General features: G+C 54.6%; 8 protein-coding genes across 8 annotated transcripts; 2 read left to right on the forward strand and 6 right to left on the reverse strand.

Moving 5' to 3' along the window:
* Positions 1–559: 559 nt before the first annotated feature.
* On the forward strand, positions 560–2886 carry BGZ61DRAFT_537557 (uncharacterized protein; the record flags this gene model as incomplete). Its single annotated transcript, XM_046254550.1, has 2 exons — positions 560–1350; positions 1398–2886. 2 exons carry the CDS (start codon positions 560–562, stop codon positions 2884–2886), a joined length of 2280 nt encoding a protein of 759 aa, XP_046098696.1.
* A 418-nt stretch (positions 2887–3304) lies between these two features.
* On the reverse strand, positions 3305–4552 carry BGZ61DRAFT_289473 (uncharacterized protein; the record flags this gene model as incomplete). The annotated part of the gene is made up of 1 exon (XM_046238556.1): positions 3305–4552. A coding segment is annotated over one exon (1248 nt), but the record flags the coding sequence as incomplete, so codon positions are not given.
* Positions 4553–5307: 755 nt separating this feature from the next.
* On the reverse strand, positions 5308–6497 carry BGZ61DRAFT_460309 (ribosomal protein S19e). Its single transcript, XM_046247013.1, has 3 exons — positions 6335–6497; positions 5995–6058; positions 5308–5917 (listed from the first exon to the last, which is right to left on the reverse strand). The coding sequence occupies exons 1-3, from the start codon at positions 6365–6367 to the stop codon at positions 5559–5561; spliced, it is 456 nt and encodes a 151-aa protein (XP_046098698.1). The 5' UTR covers positions 6368–6497; the 3' UTR covers positions 5308–5558.
* A 599-nt stretch (positions 6498–7096) lies between these two features.
* BGZ61DRAFT_497984 (Zinc/iron permease) lies at positions 7097–8170 on the reverse strand (the record flags this gene model as incomplete). Its single annotated transcript, XM_046251222.1, has 1 exon — positions 7097–8170. One exon carries the CDS (start codon positions 8168–8170, stop codon positions 7097–7099), a length of 1074 nt encoding a protein of 357 aa, XP_046098699.1.
* A 2602-nt stretch (positions 8171–10772) lies between these two features.
* Positions 10773–12159, reverse strand: BGZ61DRAFT_363575 (uncharacterized protein; the record flags this gene model as incomplete). The annotated part of the gene is made up of 2 exons (XM_046241449.1): positions 10773–12004; positions 12063–12159. The coding sequence occupies 2 exons, from the start codon at positions 12157–12159 to the stop codon at positions 10773–10775; spliced, it is 1329 nt and encodes a 442-aa protein (XP_046098700.1).
* Positions 12160–14064: 1905 nt separating this feature from the next.
* On the forward strand, positions 14065–14730 carry BGZ61DRAFT_113120 (uncharacterized protein). Its single transcript, XM_046236960.1, has one exon. It carries the CDS (start codon positions 14119–14121, stop codon positions 14692–14694), a length of 576 nt encoding a protein of 191 aa, XP_046098701.1. The 5' UTR covers positions 14065–14118; the 3' UTR covers positions 14695–14730.
* BGZ61DRAFT_113123 (uncharacterized protein) lies at positions 14628–15230 on the reverse strand. Its single transcript, XM_046236961.1, has one exon. The coding sequence runs from the start codon at positions 15113–15115 to the stop codon at positions 14768–14770; it is 348 nt and encodes a 115-aa protein (XP_046098702.1). The 5' UTR covers positions 15116–15230; the 3' UTR covers positions 14628–14767.
* A 74-nt stretch (positions 15231–15304) lies between these two features.
* BGZ61DRAFT_113118 (uncharacterized protein) lies at positions 15305–16953 on the reverse strand. Its single transcript, XM_046236959.1, has 4 exons — positions 16476–16953; positions 16053–16417; positions 15957–15997; positions 15305–15903 (listed from the first exon to the last, which is right to left on the reverse strand). The coding sequence occupies exons 1-4, from the start codon at positions 16759–16761 to the stop codon at positions 15495–15497; spliced, it is 1101 nt and encodes a 366-aa protein (XP_046098703.1). The 5' UTR covers positions 16762–16953; the 3' UTR covers positions 15305–15494.
* Positions 16954–18026: the final 1073 nt, after the last annotated feature.

Raw genomic sequence — 18026 nt, forward strand, 5'->3', positions numbered from 1 at the left:
AGTGTGACTAATCAATTCATGGTTTTGTGGCTTTGCCTTTTACTTCTTCTCGAATCGTGAGGTTGAGATACCTGAACAACCTTCGCACTGAATACTCGCCATACGAGTCTCCTCGATGGTCCCGGGTGTGGGGGCGGGGTCTAGTGATCATCAGCCAGGACAGAAGCAGCTTAGCCGCTAGAATTTTGCCCAGGAGCCAAGGCCGTGTGACGACGTCACTCCGTAGTGAACTGTGAGCATCGCACGCTGTGCAATAGCGGATAGCGGCGAAATGGGTGGCGGCCTCTGCAAAGCCACGATTCAACGGGAGTAAATCCGCAGACAGCCTGTCTACCTAGTGATTTGGCGGGTGGTTTTCACGCACTGTAATAAGAGGCGATAATAATAGGAAAAGGAAGAACGTTCCCTCTCCTTCTCCCCATTCCTTCCTCCTTCCTTGTTCCCTTTTGATTCTGTTTGCTCCCATCTCGTACCCCACGTATTTCAACCTCCAACCTCCGCAGAAACCGACCCCACCACCGTAACAACCACCACCTTCAATGCACCACAACATCGCATCATGACGCCTGCGTCCCTCTCCCCGGAGCAGACGCATGCGCTCTTCGACATCCTCACCCACCATGAAACCTACGCGGAGATCGAGGGCTTCAAGTTCCCGGACGCCGTGACGGGCTATGGCCGCCCCTTTGCCAGGGAAACCGTCGTGCCACAGACCGGGTGGCCGAGTCGGTCGACGACACCCGCGAATTCATCTCCGGGCACTCCTCGAGTGAGGACCCCGGTGCCCTTCTTCAGATCTAGCGCAGAGAAGAAGGGCCCTGAGGCTGAGGAGGGCGCGCCGGTGGAAGCGCCGGTGGAGGCGCCGGTGGAAGAACCGGAGGAAGATGTCGGACCGTCGACGTCCCCGCTGCTGCAAACCCTCATGACGAGGTTTATGCTTCTTCTTCCTGGAGTGAGAGACTTGCCTCGCGAATTCTGGTCTGTACGGGTGCAGGGCCTGTTGGCAAGGCTGGGCGAGGCGGAACTATCGGAAAGCTACGACAAGGGCGCCCTTGGCACCCGCAAGGTGTTGGCAACGGCAATGAGTGGGCTGGTCGAGATGGTCGGTCGGGGAGCCCTTGGAGGCGTGAAGAAGAGGTCTCTGGAAGAAACCACGGACAGCGAACTCAAGATCGAGGATGACTATGACCACACCAGAGCTGAGGATCTGGTGAGGGCATGGGACGACGTTGTCGAAGAATTAATCTACGGAAATCTGGTCGACGACATTTACGATTATCTCAGCAAGACGGACGATTTGGAAGGCCATTCACCCGCCGTCAAAGCTGCAGCCGAGTATGCCATTATTCAGTATGTATCCCTACACGTCCCACTCCAGCGCATTCTAACCGTAGCAGCCTCGCGACCTTTCTCCATCACATCTTCGTTCTGTCTCCCGAAGGCCAATACCTCCTCAAGCTCATCGAGAACGTACACAACCTCATCCCCTATAAGATGGTGAAGCAAACGTTGCGGGTTGGCAACGCCGCCACCATGATGAGCGCCATGATGCGCCTGCTTCTCGCCAAGCTGAGCGTCACTAGCATCACTAACTGGGTCGGGCTAACAGCCAACGCCGATGACGGCATGAATCTCCTCCAGAGGATAATATCCCTGGTGCTGTCGTGGGATTCCAGCGAGTTCCGAAAGAGCGCCGACAAAATTGAAAAGGCCAAGGATCGGCCCAGCGACGAAATGCTGCAGGCTATTCGCAACTACATCGCCCAGGGTCGCGACGAGCACGAGACGGTGCGAGCCGCCAGTATAGAGCATTCTCAGTCCATCATCACAGCGATCTTCAACGCAGCTGACCCTGAACTTACCACCGCTTTGACCGAGACGAAGCACGCCCAGTGTCTCGAGTACTACTCTGCTCTCCTCTCAGTACGCGATCGCGAGAGCATCACTACCGCCTTGTGTCGTCAACCACCTGATCTTTTTACCGCGACCGTCAGGGACCTCTTCACCGCCTATGAACCCATCATCCGGGCAGTGCACTCGGGGGTAGATTTGCGGGAACATGTCGAAGCGGGCCAGGCCTTCATTGACGACTTTATCAAAAGCAGCAAGCCGAAAAAGGTTGAGACGGGTACCTCAACACCATTAGGAGGGATGCGGTCCATGATAAATGGCGAGTCATCGGTCAAACCAGGCAAGATGCCTAGTGTCAACGATTATGTCGACCTGTTGATGAGGAATCGTTCGGTCATGTACAAGTGGGTTCATGCCTTGGCAAAATCCTGCCCCGAAGTGTGGGAGGAAATGAGGAAATGGGAAAGAGATGCTGTTGTCAAGTTCCGTCAAGAAAGGAAGCCTCAAGAAATTCCCAAGGTTGAAACGACGGAACCCGAAGTCGCAGACGCCAACAGGAATGAGGAGGTTGATGAGAAAACAACCGACACTAGTCCAATGGATGACCACCTCAACGAACTCTTCCAGTCCCTCCCCTCCAAATCTCAGCAACCCATCCTCTCCGCGCTCGATGCCCACTCCGCCTACCTCTCTACTCTCTCAGACCTCTCTATATCCCGACTCCAACGCATCATCGACACAGCCGACTCCAACTCTGACAACATGGCCGGTCCAGGTATGTTCCTCTCACGATGGCAGAGCATCCTAGAATGCACTCCCATCACACCTGGTACGCCGCGGGGTTCTGTTAGGTGCGGCAAAGACGTGAAGCACGCGATGACGATGGGCAAGACGGGCGTGGCGGGCATTGACAAGGCCAGGGAGGCAGCTCTCCGGTTGTCTGAGGAGGGCCCCGAGGCGCCGGATGTAGACGTGGTGGTGAAAGAGATGTCAGAAGGATTCCGGAAGTTGCTACAGGAATGTGGAGAGCAGTAAACATGGCGGGTTGGACAGTGTGAAGAGTAACAGCCACCGATGTGTACCATACATCCAGATGGGATGATACGAGTATAGAAAGAGCATATGAGTAATGCAAGGTGTTTGTAGCAATTTTAGCAGGCTGAAAGGCGCCAGTATACTCGAAAGAAATGCATATAATCGACAACTTGATTTCCACCGTTCTGAGCACATTGTCCTTGGTCCAACAAAAAAAGTTGATACCTCCCTCCATGTTGAGCTCCCTACGGCTGCTATTTCCCCTGTCGTCTTCGCACGATTCGCATGCACACAGATCAGACTTGCCAGCACCTACTCAGAGGGAGAGGTATCACGCGGATCTCCGCCGGGCTGGAATCTCAACGCATATACGTGAGCGTGGTCGTCGTAGCACAGTCCGACTCAAACTGCCAGTGGTATACCTCCTCGGCGATCGGTCTCGCACGGCAGCCCGCTCACACGGCGAAGGGCTCCTGCTCCGTCCCAAGAATCCGCTGCTCTCACTTAAGCTCAACGGGCTCAACGGGGAGCGAGCCTGTCTTTCGCGAGCCATCATCCATGCGGGGGGGTCGATTTCTGGCGTTGCCGGGAGGGGCTTGTTGATGCTTGATGAGCTCTGCTGGGACGACACCCATTGGACTTCTCGGCCCTGCATCTTCTGTGCGAATTGCACGATTGCCTCGGCGGCACCGTCTGGCGAAGACTCCATCTGTCCTACACGATATGCCAGACCGTCGATATAGTCATCTACCGGGCCGCCCGGTGCTGGGCTCGGCGAGAACGAAGGGTGCGAAATAAGATCGACCATCGGGATGACCTGCAGGTCCTCTCTCTCCTCTCCTCCGACCGTTTCGCTGTCCGACTCGTCCTCAGAAAGTTCATCTCCAAAGTCCAAATCCTGATCGTCGGCGACCTCGGGCTCTTCCTGTGGCCTTCCAGGACCGACAAATCTGGTTGTGCGGCGCGGGTACTGCTTCAGTTCCAGACGGTGCTTCCACAGGAGCTTGATCCGAATTCCTGTCGCTTCCGAAAGCCTGCGGACCAACCCGCCGCACGCCAGACAGTTTTTTCTGGAAAAGTACACTTCAAAACTGGGCCGGGTGCCATTTTCCCAGCGGGCATTCCGGAGACTTTGAAGGTGACGCATAGTGACGTTGTCGAAGTCTTTGGTGATGTTGAACATATCCAGCAGGACCATAATCCCGTGAACAGCTAGTTTCACTTCAACATGAGACCCTTGGAACAAGCCATCTCGGCCTGGTCCTCTCCGTACCCTCCCTAGGTTATCAAACGGTCTTGCCATGATCAACCCCAGCAGTTTTCCAACTGCGATAACTCGCTTCGTCCAGACCAAGTTGCCGAGCACACCTGGGGCCGCATCGAGAAAATCGCCAAGCAGACCTGCTCCATGGCCACTCTCAGCCGAAGTGAGGACTGCGCGTTCCCCGGTGGGGGTAACAAGCGCGAGGAACCCAACTGTTTTGGCCGCGAGTCGAAATTCAATGTTTGAATTGTTTAACACACCCCTCGCGCGGGAATGTGTGAATTTGAATTCGAGGTTTGGCCCGATGACCTGTACGGTGAGGCTCGCGTCCTCGACGTTGATTATGTGATGGAAATAGAAAAACGGAGAGGAGGCTTGGTTCGAGGATATGAAAAGAGGCAGGGGACCGTCGGCTTCGAGATTCGACATGGTAATGGTAGTAAAAGTTCCACGGTGTTGATTTAACGATGTCTTTGCTGAGGAGACTGGAGAGGCATGAGCTTCTGAATAACAGCATGAGAAGGGATCAAATACCTAATAGCACTCACAAATCCACAGAATGATATTGTAAAAGAGTAAAACAACACAGCGAGATGTAGCTATCGATGCATCAGTCAGGGTCTTAGGTTCGTAGTAGAGCTCAAGAGGCAGATAATTGTGTTAGGGTCTGAGTTCTGGAGCAACTACACTTACACACAGAAACAGGCTCGCCTCACGCAACCACCACCAGGCCGTGCACGAGCCTAAATCACCGCGACTCAGGCTTCGCAAGAAGAACTCGGGCAGAGAAAGAAGTTACGGCATGACGTCGAGATAAACATGAAGAGACCAGACAGCGGCTTTGGCCAGAGGGTGCTGAATAGTGTCACATCCGTGGGCCATTATGGGGTATCTCTCCGGTTCGGTGTGAGAATAGAGACGATGAGAAGGGTGATGAGTGAAGGTGCACGAGAAAGGAAGGAAAGAGCAGAAATAAAGGAAAAGAAACGGCTTTGTTAGAAGGCGCAAGGTGAACTCGAGCAGCGTATGAGAGACGAAGGCTCGCGGAACCAGAGACGGTCAGTGGTTTTTCGAGTCTTCATTGGAGGTCATCATGAGTGCCTAGACTCTGCGATGAACGACAGAGAAGGAAAATGGGAAGGGACTAGCAATTAGAGTAATAAACTCCAATATATTGATGAAGGAGAACCACGCCGAGGGTAAGCCAAGGCCAATCATGTACACAACAAGTCGCCAAAGACTCATGTCAAGCATTCACATTCACATTCACAAAGGTGGCACAAATCGAATTGACAAGCTCGGACGGGTCCAAATTGAGTAAACCGAATGGCCCAATGTCGGGGGAATCTCATTCATACATGACCAAATCTATGACCGTACGCCCAAATCCATGCTCCCCGCCAGATTTTTACTCGTCATCCTCCTCCTCCTCCTCGGCCTCAGCGGTGGTCTGGGCAATTCGGTCCAAATCACGCTGGCCGGCCTGGGTGATGCGGCGGCCACCCTTGTCCTCGTCCTGCTCAAGGACGCCGATCTTCTCGAGGGCCTGCATGACCTTGCGGTCGACGGAGCCGGAGGCGTCGACGTGGTGGGAGGGGGCGTTGCCGCGGTTCTTGGCGGTACCGTGGACCTTGCGGAGACGGCCGACACCGACGGTCTTTCGGAGGTAGACGTGGCGGGCGATGGAGGCGGCGCGGACGTAGAACCAGTCAATGTCCTGGGGAGGGAGCTCCTTGGCGGGACCGGTCTTGACGGTGTCAACCCAACCTTGACGACGGTGTTAGCGAATCGTCACCAGACTTTTTATCAAATACGTCACGGCACGGGAATTGCAAACAACATACCAGGGATGGGAAGCTTTCCCTGACGCTTCAAGAACGCAGAGTAGGCAATGATGAACTTTTGCGCCTGATTGCAAGAGACCCATTAGCATGATTCCGTCGTCAGAAGTCTTTCGACCCCCTCGCGCCTGCTCCTCAATCTCGTTTGTAACCATCGCCCGCGAATTGCAGCGGCCGGCGCAGCGGTTCAGTTAAGCCCCAACGCGCTGCGGCAGCGCCTCCATTTGCGATCGTGGCGGCATCGGAAGATTGTATTGCGAAGTCGTCGAAGAGGTGTAATCGGATGTTCGGGGGAGTGTGTGTGTGTCCTGTTGGTTGCTTTTTGGTTTCAGGGAGTACCTACATCGACATCGCGCACGGTAACTCCGCCGGCCATTTTTGCGGTATTGTTGGGGGGGGTGGAGGGGGAGATGGTGCGTTGGGTGATTGATTGTCGAAGCGTGACGGTTGGAAGGCTCGAATTCGTGGTGTTGCGATGGCCTCGAATTGGTGAACTTTTTTTCGGGGTAGGGCTCGTGGCCCTAGCGGGGAAACCTTACGCGAGTGACTAAGCACGGTGTCAGGTGCACAGTATGCACCTCGTCGCACCGTTGAATGCACTGTGGGGCTCGGGTGGGGCAAGCTGGCGGGGAGGAGATGCCTTAGACTCCGGGACAAGAATAGCCTCTCCTTGAGCCTCAAAGCCGGGAACTCGACATGTTCCGTGGATGAGGGAGTTACACAGACGCTGTGTCAGCTCCTTGCTTCAACGTCATTCAAAATGGGTTGGTTTACGCCTGTTGTCGCTCAACACCAGGAACGGTGACCGCTGAGCTGCAGTGTAATCGGATTCACAGCATGATACAAAGGGCCGATGCACTCTCTCGGCTAAAGAAACGGACGTTTTCACGCACGTGTGAAGAACTGATAGGTTGAACAATCTCAGGATTATATTCGCAGAGTGTTACTGGTGAAGTATTAACAAAAGCCATGCAGACAGACGAGGTATCATTGTTCAAGCAGTCTATGAGCATTACGAAAGAAAGGTCCTATATCCATCTATCCCGATTCTCGGAGTCCAAGAGATGATTCCAAACACAATATTAACATGCATCTCTCCTCTATTTTAAGCCCACTTGGCCAAGATGGCCATGACAGCAACGCCAAATGCCACACACGCAAAGGCGAGCAGAAGAATCTTAAGAGGCGCACGGCGCATGTACGGGTTGAACATGAACTCGTGGGCGAGGAGCTCAACGAGGCCGGTGTACAGCAGGATACCGGCGCTGATAGCGTCGAAAATACCGTTGACGAGCTTCTGGGTGTTGGCGTTGTTGGGTTTGGCACCAATACCGGCAGCGATACCAATGGGGGTGGACAAGGCATAGATGCCAGCGAGGACGAAGGGCACCCATCGCCTGTTTTTAGGCCAGGGAGCAACGGCCAGACGAGACCCCAGACCCAGGCCCTCGAACATTTGGTGGAACACCAGGACGATCAGGAGGACGACAAGGTCGTCAGTCGTACCAAGGGTGAGGCCGATGAACACACTGTGGAACACGACGCCGAATTCGAGGATGAAGATGGCGAGAAGCTGGCCACCGAGGCTACTGGAGTCACCCTCCTTATGCTCGCGCTGGTGGGCAAGGTGGGATTCTCCGCCGGGCGCATAACCGGCTTCGCTGGGTCGGGCCTCTCGCTCCACGTCGGTGTTCTGGGAAAGCTCTTCGCTGGTGAGAGCCTTCTCCGGCTTCTTGGCCGCGATGAAATCCATGGCAGGGTCCAGTTCGGTGTCGATATCGCCGTGGCTGTGACCGTGGCTGTGACCGTGCTCAGCGCCATCGTCCATCATCCTGCTGGCCAACATCTCGACAAAGAACATGACGATGACGGTCATGAGGGCGATGGCCTCAGCCCAGTCGTATCCGCCCATCCGATCCGCCAAACACTCATCGGTGAGGTTCTCGATGGCGGGGACCAGCAGGTGCATGAACGCCGTCGCAATGATGACGCCGGTACCGATGAACTTGCAGATGAAGAAGGTGAACTTTGGTACGGGGATCTTGCTCTGCCGGGCAAGGACGATGGGGGCAACGGCGCCGAAAAGCGAAGATGCCATGATGATGAAGATGGAGCCAATTCGGAGCCCTCGGTTGTTGAGAGCAACGGCATCGCCGCTACAGTCTAATGCGTCAGCCATGGTGTATTCGGTAGGCGGTTGTTGCTAGGAGCTCAGTGGATGATGGTCAGAATGTGACCGGTGCGCTTGAGGAGTGTCGCCAAGGGAAAGACGCCAGTCTTATAAGCCTGGATGCCAGACACGAACAGCTAATGCTACGACGCCGTGAAACGCCAAGGCCGCCTGAAGAGGCCTATTCCCCGATGAGGAAGCGAGCAAGCTGTGGGAGCGGTGCGATTCGAATGGTCGACGACGCCAAGATGCTCGGCGTGCGGGTTGTGGTCTGTGTGACTCGGAGACTTGTCTTGGCTGCAGCGACGGTTGAGGCTGATGTGCGACCGGTTTATATTATCCACGACAATGCTTGGGAGGAGAAGGTGGATGAATATTTCTGGGTCCGTGACGAAGGGTTCGCGAGCAAGACACCTTGACGGTTCGCGAGCCAGACACCTTGATGGCGCAAGACCCAGACTTAAGGATGTGGGAGGAGTGCCGCGCAACCGAATAAAAAGCGGCCGAGTGCGGGTGCAGGGCGTGGATAGAGTTAAGCAGGCGGGCCTAGGGAATTCTCAACGCCCAAATCGGAAGCGTGGTGCCGAGAGATGCGTCGACCGTGGGCGTGGTTGTTACTCCAATTGCTCAAGGACAAGGGAAAGAAAAGGATGGGGAACGGGATGATGGAGAGGCTAAAATTGGGTCCAAAGCAGCGCGGAGCAGGGAAGATGACGGCACGGGCAGGGTATTTGACTGTGGGAAGAAGGAGCAGTCGTGGGGGTGGGAACGATGAGACGCTTGAGATGATGGATGGCTGGATGGTTGAATGCAGAGGATAGAGGATGACTTCGAGGGTATCGTTCAGCCGTGTCTGAATTCGGTGGCGCACGGGGCTTCGACTGCTCTGGGCATCCACTGTGTTCACTCTGATGGGCTGGGCCGTCGCATGAACCTTGTCAATGAGTCTATCGGTATTCGTACGCGTCTATCTACGCTGGGGTTTCCAAGCCGCTCTAGCCCCTCCGAGGAGGAACGGCATGGACGAGGCGCAACTGGACGGGACGATAGTTTCACAGCCATCACGGCTACGACTGCGTCTCGTTGGCTGCGCTGGCTGCGTGGCTAGGCTAGCAGGTGCTAGAGGCCCAAGTCACAGCGAGCCCGTGTTTCTCTTCAAATGGGAAGAGAAAAGATGGCGCAAGTGAGCGCCAAAAGGGAGGGAGTGGGCTGGCTGAGGTCCGGGTGGGTCAGATTAAGGTGAGAACCTTGATGGTCTCGGCCTGTCAGGGATTCCCGGCGGAGAGGCAGAGCCCGGCAACACAGCGGCGTGTCATTCGTGGGTCTGCAAGGGAGGGAACCTTTTGCCGCGCATAAGTCTAGATGGGCATTGTCATGTCTGGAGTCGAGCAATGGCAGGTGGTGTAAATTGGTGTGTCTCTGAAGTATTGGCTGTCTTACAAATATTGGTTGTGTCTCGACCGTTCCCGCGCTGAGCCATCACAAGGTGTCTCTGATAGCAACCTTTTGCTCACCGCAATTAATCATCTCACACAACTCTTCCTAAAATGACTCCCGTTGTCCAAATGCTATCCACCATGCTTCCATGGCTTGACTTTTCACCGGTGTGGGCTCCGACACCCCAGTGTATCGTGCACTCCGTCCGGCAAAACGACTCCATTTCAGGCGTGAGGTCAAGAGTGTGGCGTAACAGCCGCCCGTCCCCACCGTCGGCTCCGGGAGCCTCTCACGGCCGCCAGATTCGGGATCTGCCTCGACTTCCTCGCTCTTCCATTGGCCAGCCACCCCTCCCTCCCGCATCCCCTCAGCCACCGTGGCCTAGATGATCCTCAATGCCATCAAGGTTCTCATGGCGCATCCGGCGCTATGTATCACCTCCAGTCAGCCCTCCACGAGTCGACGAATCCACGCAGCGTCTGCACACAAACACCAGACCACGGATGACGCGGCACCGCACACCTCATCCCACGCTTGGCAACAGTTGATCCAGTTTCAACCGCTGGTCAGACCGGTTCCATCCATTCCAGGTGTGCGTGTAAGTGACACATCGTCAACCAGACAAGACGCTCCGAGAGATCTGGACGCCCCCCATGACCCATAACAATTCGCGGCCAGGTCAGGAGAGAACGACGCCGATTAGGCAAAAGAACCGAGTTGATGATGATTTCGCTCCGATGTCGTGTGAATCCGAACCGTCAGGGTGTACTTCGTATGCTGACGGCTTCCATGTCTCTAATCCCTCAATCCAATGTCTTCTAAAACCAGTCACATGCTACCCATCCTACCCAACCCACCCTCCCGGTCTTAGAAAAGCCATTGTGGCCTGGAGCTGAACCGACGAGGCGGTCCACTTCGCTCACATCCCCCACACCTTGTTGTCCTCGTCGGGCGACCATTAACGGACGTCTTCCCGTCAGCGAAATCGGTGACCGTTGTGGACCGTCCCGCCCGTCGTGTCAGCACGCCTGAGGTTTGGTTGGAGCCTATTCATGCGCCTGTTGGCCCTGTTCCTGGGATTTTTGGAAAACCAGCCCTGCGGTCCGACTCGGGGAATAACACCGCACCTAAAGTGGCAGCGTGTTGAAGTCAGAACCCACCTCTCCAGGGGTGTTCATGACGAGAACTGGATTTCTAACCCAAGCGTCCTGAACGGCTTGTCCAATTTCCTTAGGTCGATTCCGCTTCCCAAGCTGAAGAGGAGCGACTTGACACGCCCCTCCCAGAGAACCCCGATGCGGAGATTCTGATCCAGTCGCGTCTTGAGTACGCCGGCGTACTTCTCTTCGCCGGGTTTATTCTCCTCGCCAAGTTCATCAGGGTTGATCGGTGTGGGAGCAGGAGTTGGCACGATGACCGGTTCTGGGTCATCCAGCCGCCACTCCAATTTCGCTTGAAAGCTGCGCTCCTTCTTTTGAACAGTCTGCTCCGCGTTGGTCTGCTCCGTGTTGGTCTGCTTCGTGTTGGTCTGCTTCGTGTTGTCATCATCAGCGACCGGCCTCACGAATGGTTTCCGCCAGAGCTCCATGCCAAGAGCCCACGCGCTCTCGTAGCTGAATACGTTGAACTCCATCCTCGTGGCCAGGCTGCAATGCTTTCCAGCTACAACCGCGTAGCTAGCACTGATGTTACCCATCAGGGGGTTAAGGGTAAGGGTCGCGGACAACGGCGTGCCCGTATGGGACGGCAGCGTCGCAAACCTGGTTCCCAGACTGATCCCACCAGACTTGTTCAGGATGCCGTAATAGAATTCTCCACCTGTGCTGAACCGGCCATATATCCTCTCCCTATCGCCATTTTCATTATCGGTGGGACTTGGTGGAGGTCGCATGTCGGCATCGCCGCCGAAATTGTACACGCCTCGGATTCCCAAAAATCCTCCATCGGAGGATGCTAGCCCTTCGAGGGCGTACTTGCCCACGTCATACTGCGCCAATCCCAGCACGGTGCCTCCATTTCTAAGATGCTGGGCTGATACCGAGCTCAGCTGGAGTTGCAAGGCAGGTGATACCCGTTTGACCACCATCGCTTCCAGCATGGACTGGGGCAAGTATAGCCGGCCATAGAGGAGCGACGGTTCGGGCCTGTCCTGTGGGGTCTGGAGGCCCGGGTCGGTTCGTCGAGGGAGCTCGGTAAGCGGCCGGTATGAGCGTAGGAGCGCTGGCAGGGGCACGGTCTCTGACTGCGGTGTCAAGAGGACCTGGAGCGGGACCGATGAGAAGAGGTACGAGATTGAGCCATCGACAATGCCGACGGAACCCAGCTGGTATGATGTTGCAAAGTTCGGGCTCGCGAGCGCAGAGAGAGTGAGGCGCAGACCGCGCGGGGTCTGGAAGTTCAAGAGAGCTGGCGGACACCACCGTAAGCAAAAGGGATTGGGCAATGGGTTGGCCAGGGTTCTCACCATCAGAGGTCGAATTCAGCGCCGCATACGAGTTGTCGCGGTTCCAGCCCGTAGCTTGGTAGAAGGCGCTTTGGACATAGTCCATAAACTCGCGCATTTCAACGCGCGATGCACATGCCTTCGCGAGTGCGACAGGCCGCTACTCTGGGTGGAATTCGGATCGAGAGCTTTGTCTACGATGCAACGGGTTGCGACCGGTTGCCGTGAGATGTTGTTCGGAGTGACGTTGATGGTGTTGGAGCTAAAGTTTATAGGGCGGGAGATTATCGGGGAAATGTTATATTCGGGCTACCCTATACCTAAACACTCGCCATTTTGCGAAAGGATCATGAGATATTCAACCGTAGGATTGACATTGAAGGGTGGAGAGTAGAGAGTTTGATAAGACTTGATTAAAATTACTTGGTATCGCTATTTTTCTTTTAGAGTAGCATTACACCACGAGCCTTTATGACGCTATCTACGGTGAGGATGTGACAGTTTCTGTGACAGGAGCTGCACGCATACAATAAGCTTGAGCACGATGCATGCGACACCTATTATTTACGCTGCCCATCAGAAGAATATGCCTTAGTCTCTTGGTTAATTACCGTGAGATTCCGAGCGCAAATACTAACTTTTCTAGTTGAGGAGTTTCCGTCAAGATCAACTAGGCCAAGGTCACATCCGCTGAATTGGAACAAGATTCGGAATCAAGCCACTCAAACGCCTCAACAATAATTTATCAGCAGCAGAGTCACGGTGTCTTCCCCGTAAGTTGGACGCCTTTTGTCATCTTAGAAAATGGTACAATACAGCTGCGAGGCTCTTGATCCCCCGACGACTGCTACGGACGGAAGAGAATGCAGCTGGAGATGGTCCTTCGAGAGTCAAAGAACTCCTCGAAGCTGTTGCTAATATTTACAAACTGTAATTCTTATACAGGTACTGACGACATTTAACTGTCTTTGGTTCGATGTTGGTGCCAACTCCCTTGTCAGCGTAGACGGATCTTCTTCTAATACTGTCTTTACTCATGTTGTTCGGAAATAAATGAAGTCATCTGGTTCACTTTAGGTGAAGAGTCCCATATAGAAAACTACGACGACAAAGAGCAGCGATAAGGTTATCCCCACAAGCAAATGGTAGCACCTGCGACCTGGGCGGGCATGGGGCCACGACCTTCAACATGGCGGGCTCAATGGCGTCGGATGGCAGGAGTGACAACTCAGATGGGGAAACCAGGACCTGTTACCAAGGAATCAGACTTACTTTTCACTAGCTGAGGAGCCATTGCATTGCTCAAAATCCGTCCGTCGTGACCATGGTTGAATCCCGTCAAGATACCGTCATCTCAAATACTGAGATGAATGAAGATTACGAACGTCGGAGTACGTGGAAGATAACAACCAAGCATTGAGGCCCCTGTTGAGCTTGATGTTGGGTTGATGCAGGACATATCGCACAAGCGTCATCAGGACCAAGATGCGACCTCATTCATTCAATGGATTGATCACTAGAGAGCGTCGGCGCAATTGGACATGGAGGGCTTGGATGCGAAGGAATAACTGTTGATGCAGATGCTCAATTTAATGCTCGTTCGAGAGCAAAAGGCACCCTGCGCGGAGAAATACAGTGCACCTGTCAGCACAGATCTATTCCCAACTCAACGACGAAGCAATGAGATGTTTCCTCTTCTTATTCTTCAATTGATGGCCTTTCCCGATGAAGAGCACATGGCTTGGGATGGAATATTCGGCGCAGGATCGGATGACGGAAGCCTGATCAGACATTACCGTACATGATTTAAGGGGTTTTCTTTCTAGGATCACCGATAGCAGGGGGGATTCGGCTCATAAGGCGCGGAGCCGCTTGACGCCACGCGAGGCTCTGCCAAGCGATGTTTATAACATGGGCGGATGAGCCCCAGGCCAATCGCTTCGACGCAACGGCGTGGCACAGAAAACGAGGACACCCTCTCGCAGTTTCGGAGCCGCACCTGCATTTGAATCGCCCGAGCTACTAGGGACTGAAATCATCGTCATGCGTGACCCTGGCTCAGAGTCTCTCCTTGGTGATGTCGATGCTCCTTACCTTTGGTAGCAGGGAGTCTCAGATGGGAATCTCAGCTCACAATTGCATCAGACCAACCCACAACAAATGCCAAAGAGAGCACGGGCAAAGGTTATCCCCGTATTCGCAGGGATGGTCACGATTTCCCTCAGACTCGAATGGTCTACCTGGGGTGCGGGGGATTGCACGCCCGCAGTATCGTCTACTCGTATCAAGTAACCTTGCACGCGCATCATGTTGGCTTTGCGCCAGTCGAATGAGGTACGAGTCCCCTGCAGCACTGATCTTACATGTAATCTCAAGATCAGCTGAAGCTTGGCTTTTAGTCTGCAGCAGGCTGACATGCAGTACCGTTTGGAACACGGGGGTTAAGTTGGCCGATTGCTCAATGAAAAGCCACAGGTGGTTCTGGAATGTGACGATTGGGGTGGCAGCGGCGGAATGGCTTGACAGCATCCGCGCGATCGACACTGAAGCGCACATCTCAGCCAGTGGTGCTGATGGTCGAGTCTCAGCGATCTTGTCTAACAGCTCTTCTCTGAATGCTACGGTCTGGTTGCAACCTCGCTTACAATGGTGAAGTCCGGTCCGGGGAATGAAAGTCCGTTGCACGGATGTCAAATCCCGCTACTTCAGAGGTTCGATGACGCCTGCTACCCGTCCCCGGGACCTGTCAGGCACCGATGCAAAAGATTCCAAGAGCCCCTAGGATTCTTGACTCGTGAGAATTTGGGACTTATTCGTTGATCTGCTGTAGAACGCCCTAATGCAACGGGTATCAAGGGGGTTGCATGCGGGCGAGTGGGTGGAATGGGGAACCAGCGGATGCGGGGGAGAGAGGGCGCAGGGAACCAGTTGACCGGGGAAGCGAGCACGGAGATGGCTGAGTCCGGGGAAAACCAGGAGTCCCTGAAGCAATTACGGCCGTCTGTTGGCTGACTCGATGGCGGTTGGGTCTCCTGAACGATGACTCCGGAGTTAGGTCGACGACAGAGTGTCATCCGATATTATCTGTTGGCTTGCAACTCCCGCTCGTCCGTCCCCCGCCCTGATCCTTGCTAGGGGATGTGGAGACGCAGGCACAGCGAGATGGCCTGGTTTTGCTTTTTGTGGTAGTTGGTTGCTGGGATGCCGCCATTAGCGACGATCGGATGTGGAACCGACTGGGACAAGGCTCTCGTTGCGTTCAGATCGAGGTTACTACGAGTTAAGGGAATCCCGGCTTGAGCCTTCACCGATGGATGCGCAAGATCTGGTTCCCGGATACTGTGTATGTTTCTTTGGGTATCCGTACATACATACTCATTACATTAGCCTTGTCGCTGGCGATGCCTTCTAGCTCTAATAGATATAATAAAGAATCATGGTCAAATGCATGATCTATCGTGCGTGTTGGATAGTAAACGACTCTTGGTTGCCCGCATGCTTCGTCGAGCTGGCCTCGCTGACAGCCCTCTCGTGGTGCTCTGGGATATCGTCCTCCTCGCCATTGGGTCCAACGCGCACAATCTCCGTGACAACTGTCTTCTTGATTCCCTCGAGGTTCTGACGCTCCTTGAGCTCCATCTCGTCCTCCTCGCCGAGCTCGATGTGCGTTCTGGTCAGGGTGGCACCGAATCGGCTGTGGTTTGGGCGGGATCCAGTCTGGTGGGTTCGAGATCGGGTGTTGGAGCTGTACTCGTGAGATCCCTCGTTGTTGCTGGCACGGACGACCTTTCCAATGAGATCGGCCATGTTCATCTCGATGTGGAGCTTGAGAAGATAGACGAGAGGGTGGAACTGGACGTAGCTATGGGGAGTGTGAGTGGAAATGGATAAGCCACAGGATTAGGGGAAACCTACACGAAGCTGTTGGGCAGAGACATCATACCAATAAGAAGGATCTATGGCAAGGTTAGCGTAATTCGTCAACTTCAAGTATAGCGGTCTGAGACTTACATCTAGAGCGATAGAGATGGCGACAAGGAACAAGTTCATCTGGTACAGTCGGTTGTACTTGTGCAGACCGTTGGCGATAAGACGCTTCTTGACGACCCAGATGAAGTAGAAGTTGAGAACAGCATCCATAATGGCGAAAATGACCTTTTCGCAACGATCCCAAATGTTGTTGATGGCAACGTACTGCTCGCTGATTTGGAGACGGGCAGGCACCCAAATGCAGAACACGCTGATGTTGATGGCGAAGAGAATAAGGAAACAGGTCCATTTCAGCTTGGTTGCGTTGGCGCGAACCAACATGAGCAAGCCTACTCGGTTGATAATGATCTGAATGAGGCATTGCACCTGGGTAGACCAAAAGACAACTGAATTGAGAGGTTAGTATCTGATTTTTCGTGATTTATGAGATGGGGCTCATCGTACTGATGAAGAAATAAAACTGGAAGCTGGGCTCGATGATTCCGCGAAGATAGAGCCAAACCATGACACCAAGGACGGAACTCGAGATAATCTCGACCCAAACCATGAGGACGTAAATAGTCAGCCGCTTTCGTCTGTTGATGGAGGACTTCGACTGTCGGAAGGCCTTGGCGCAGTTGAAGACGGTGACACCCAGGGTCAAGCCCCAGATGATGGACGCAATGTTCATATCATCCTCACTCGGGGCTTCGAGCTTGAAGTTGTCTGGCACGAGGAATCCGCGACCCATCTCGACTGCCGTGCCGCGCACTCGGATGCCGTTTTTTCGTGTGGTCGTGTGGTTCGTGGGAGTCGTCCCGGGAGATTGGAAGCCGCGTGAGACAAATGAACAAGCAGAAGAAGCAAAACCCGGAATCCAACAACACCTTGTGATACCGAGAAGCAAAAGGAAAGAATGTCCGGGGCAATGCCGTGTGGAGGGCGGCGACACCGGGTTTCTTTAGAAGGCTCACCAAGCCCTGGAGCCCGAGTCCGAGTGCCCCCCTCCCAAACAATAGCTTGTCGACGACTAACTGTACGACGGCGTCTAGGGGCTCCATTTTCTCACCACGGCCCAGGCTCTTACTGGAGAAGCCTGACAGCTCGTTGCGGGCGGTGGTGCGAGTCGTGTCCCTGGTCCCGGGGGTGTCGATTTGGGCTGCCGGAAGCTGGAGCCAAGACACCCACAACCAGGACTACGCTGCATCGCTGGGCTCTCCTTGGACTCTTCTAACATGGAGCGGACGCCGCCACCCGATCCGCCGAGCCCAGTGCGCTGAGCGCATGGCGAGACGTGATACGGCGGCGACGGGATTGACAGTGCGCTAAAGACTTTTAGCACAGCCAGTCTGCGTGGCAATAGTGTGGTGTAGCAGGGGGGGAGCTTTGCTCTTGTGGGTTGGTGCCGTCCGTCTCTTCGACAGTGATATTCGCGGCTGGGAAGGAGATTAGATTCTGGAATCAGCCTGGAAGTGAGGACCGCTTCCAGAGAAAGAAACAGACATTGCCTTGCTCTGAATTGACTCCAGCCGGTTTCGCCGAGCAAACGGGTGGCTGGATACGCCGGAAGCTTGTCATGGCGACAATCTGGATCTGCAGGACTAATACGCAGCACCAGAGGTACAAGCAACAAGCAGGCCTCACCCCTCAAATCGGCTCTTCATCTCATCTGCAGCCTGCTTGCCAGGGCGCAATCGACCCTGACCTGGCCGTCTCCGGCAGCCCGACTCCTGGCAGGATCCCGGTCAAATTAGCCCTCCCTCACCAACGCGTGGCTTCGCGCGGCCCGGTACGAGTCAGTGTCTCGCAGGCCGCCGCCGTGATCGACACTAGGCCCCGCCAACGCAGTGAAGCCAGCGATACGTAACGTAGTAGGGTCGAGCGAGGGACTTTTGGTGTGAATTCGCCTGGCAGTGGCAGTGGCAGATGGAGAAAGTTGGGTTGGGGGAGGGAAAACGGTCGGAACTGGGGATGGCGGCGTGGCGGCCGATTCATTCAGCCTTCGCTCGATGCACC

The sequence above is a fragment of the Ilyonectria robusta genome, assembly GCF_021365365.1.
Source record: "Ilyonectria robusta strain PMI_751 chromosome Unknown BGZ61scaffold_24, whole genome shotgun sequence".
Lineage (NCBI taxonomy): Eukaryota > Fungi > Ascomycota > Sordariomycetes > Hypocreales > Nectriaceae > Ilyonectria > Ilyonectria robusta.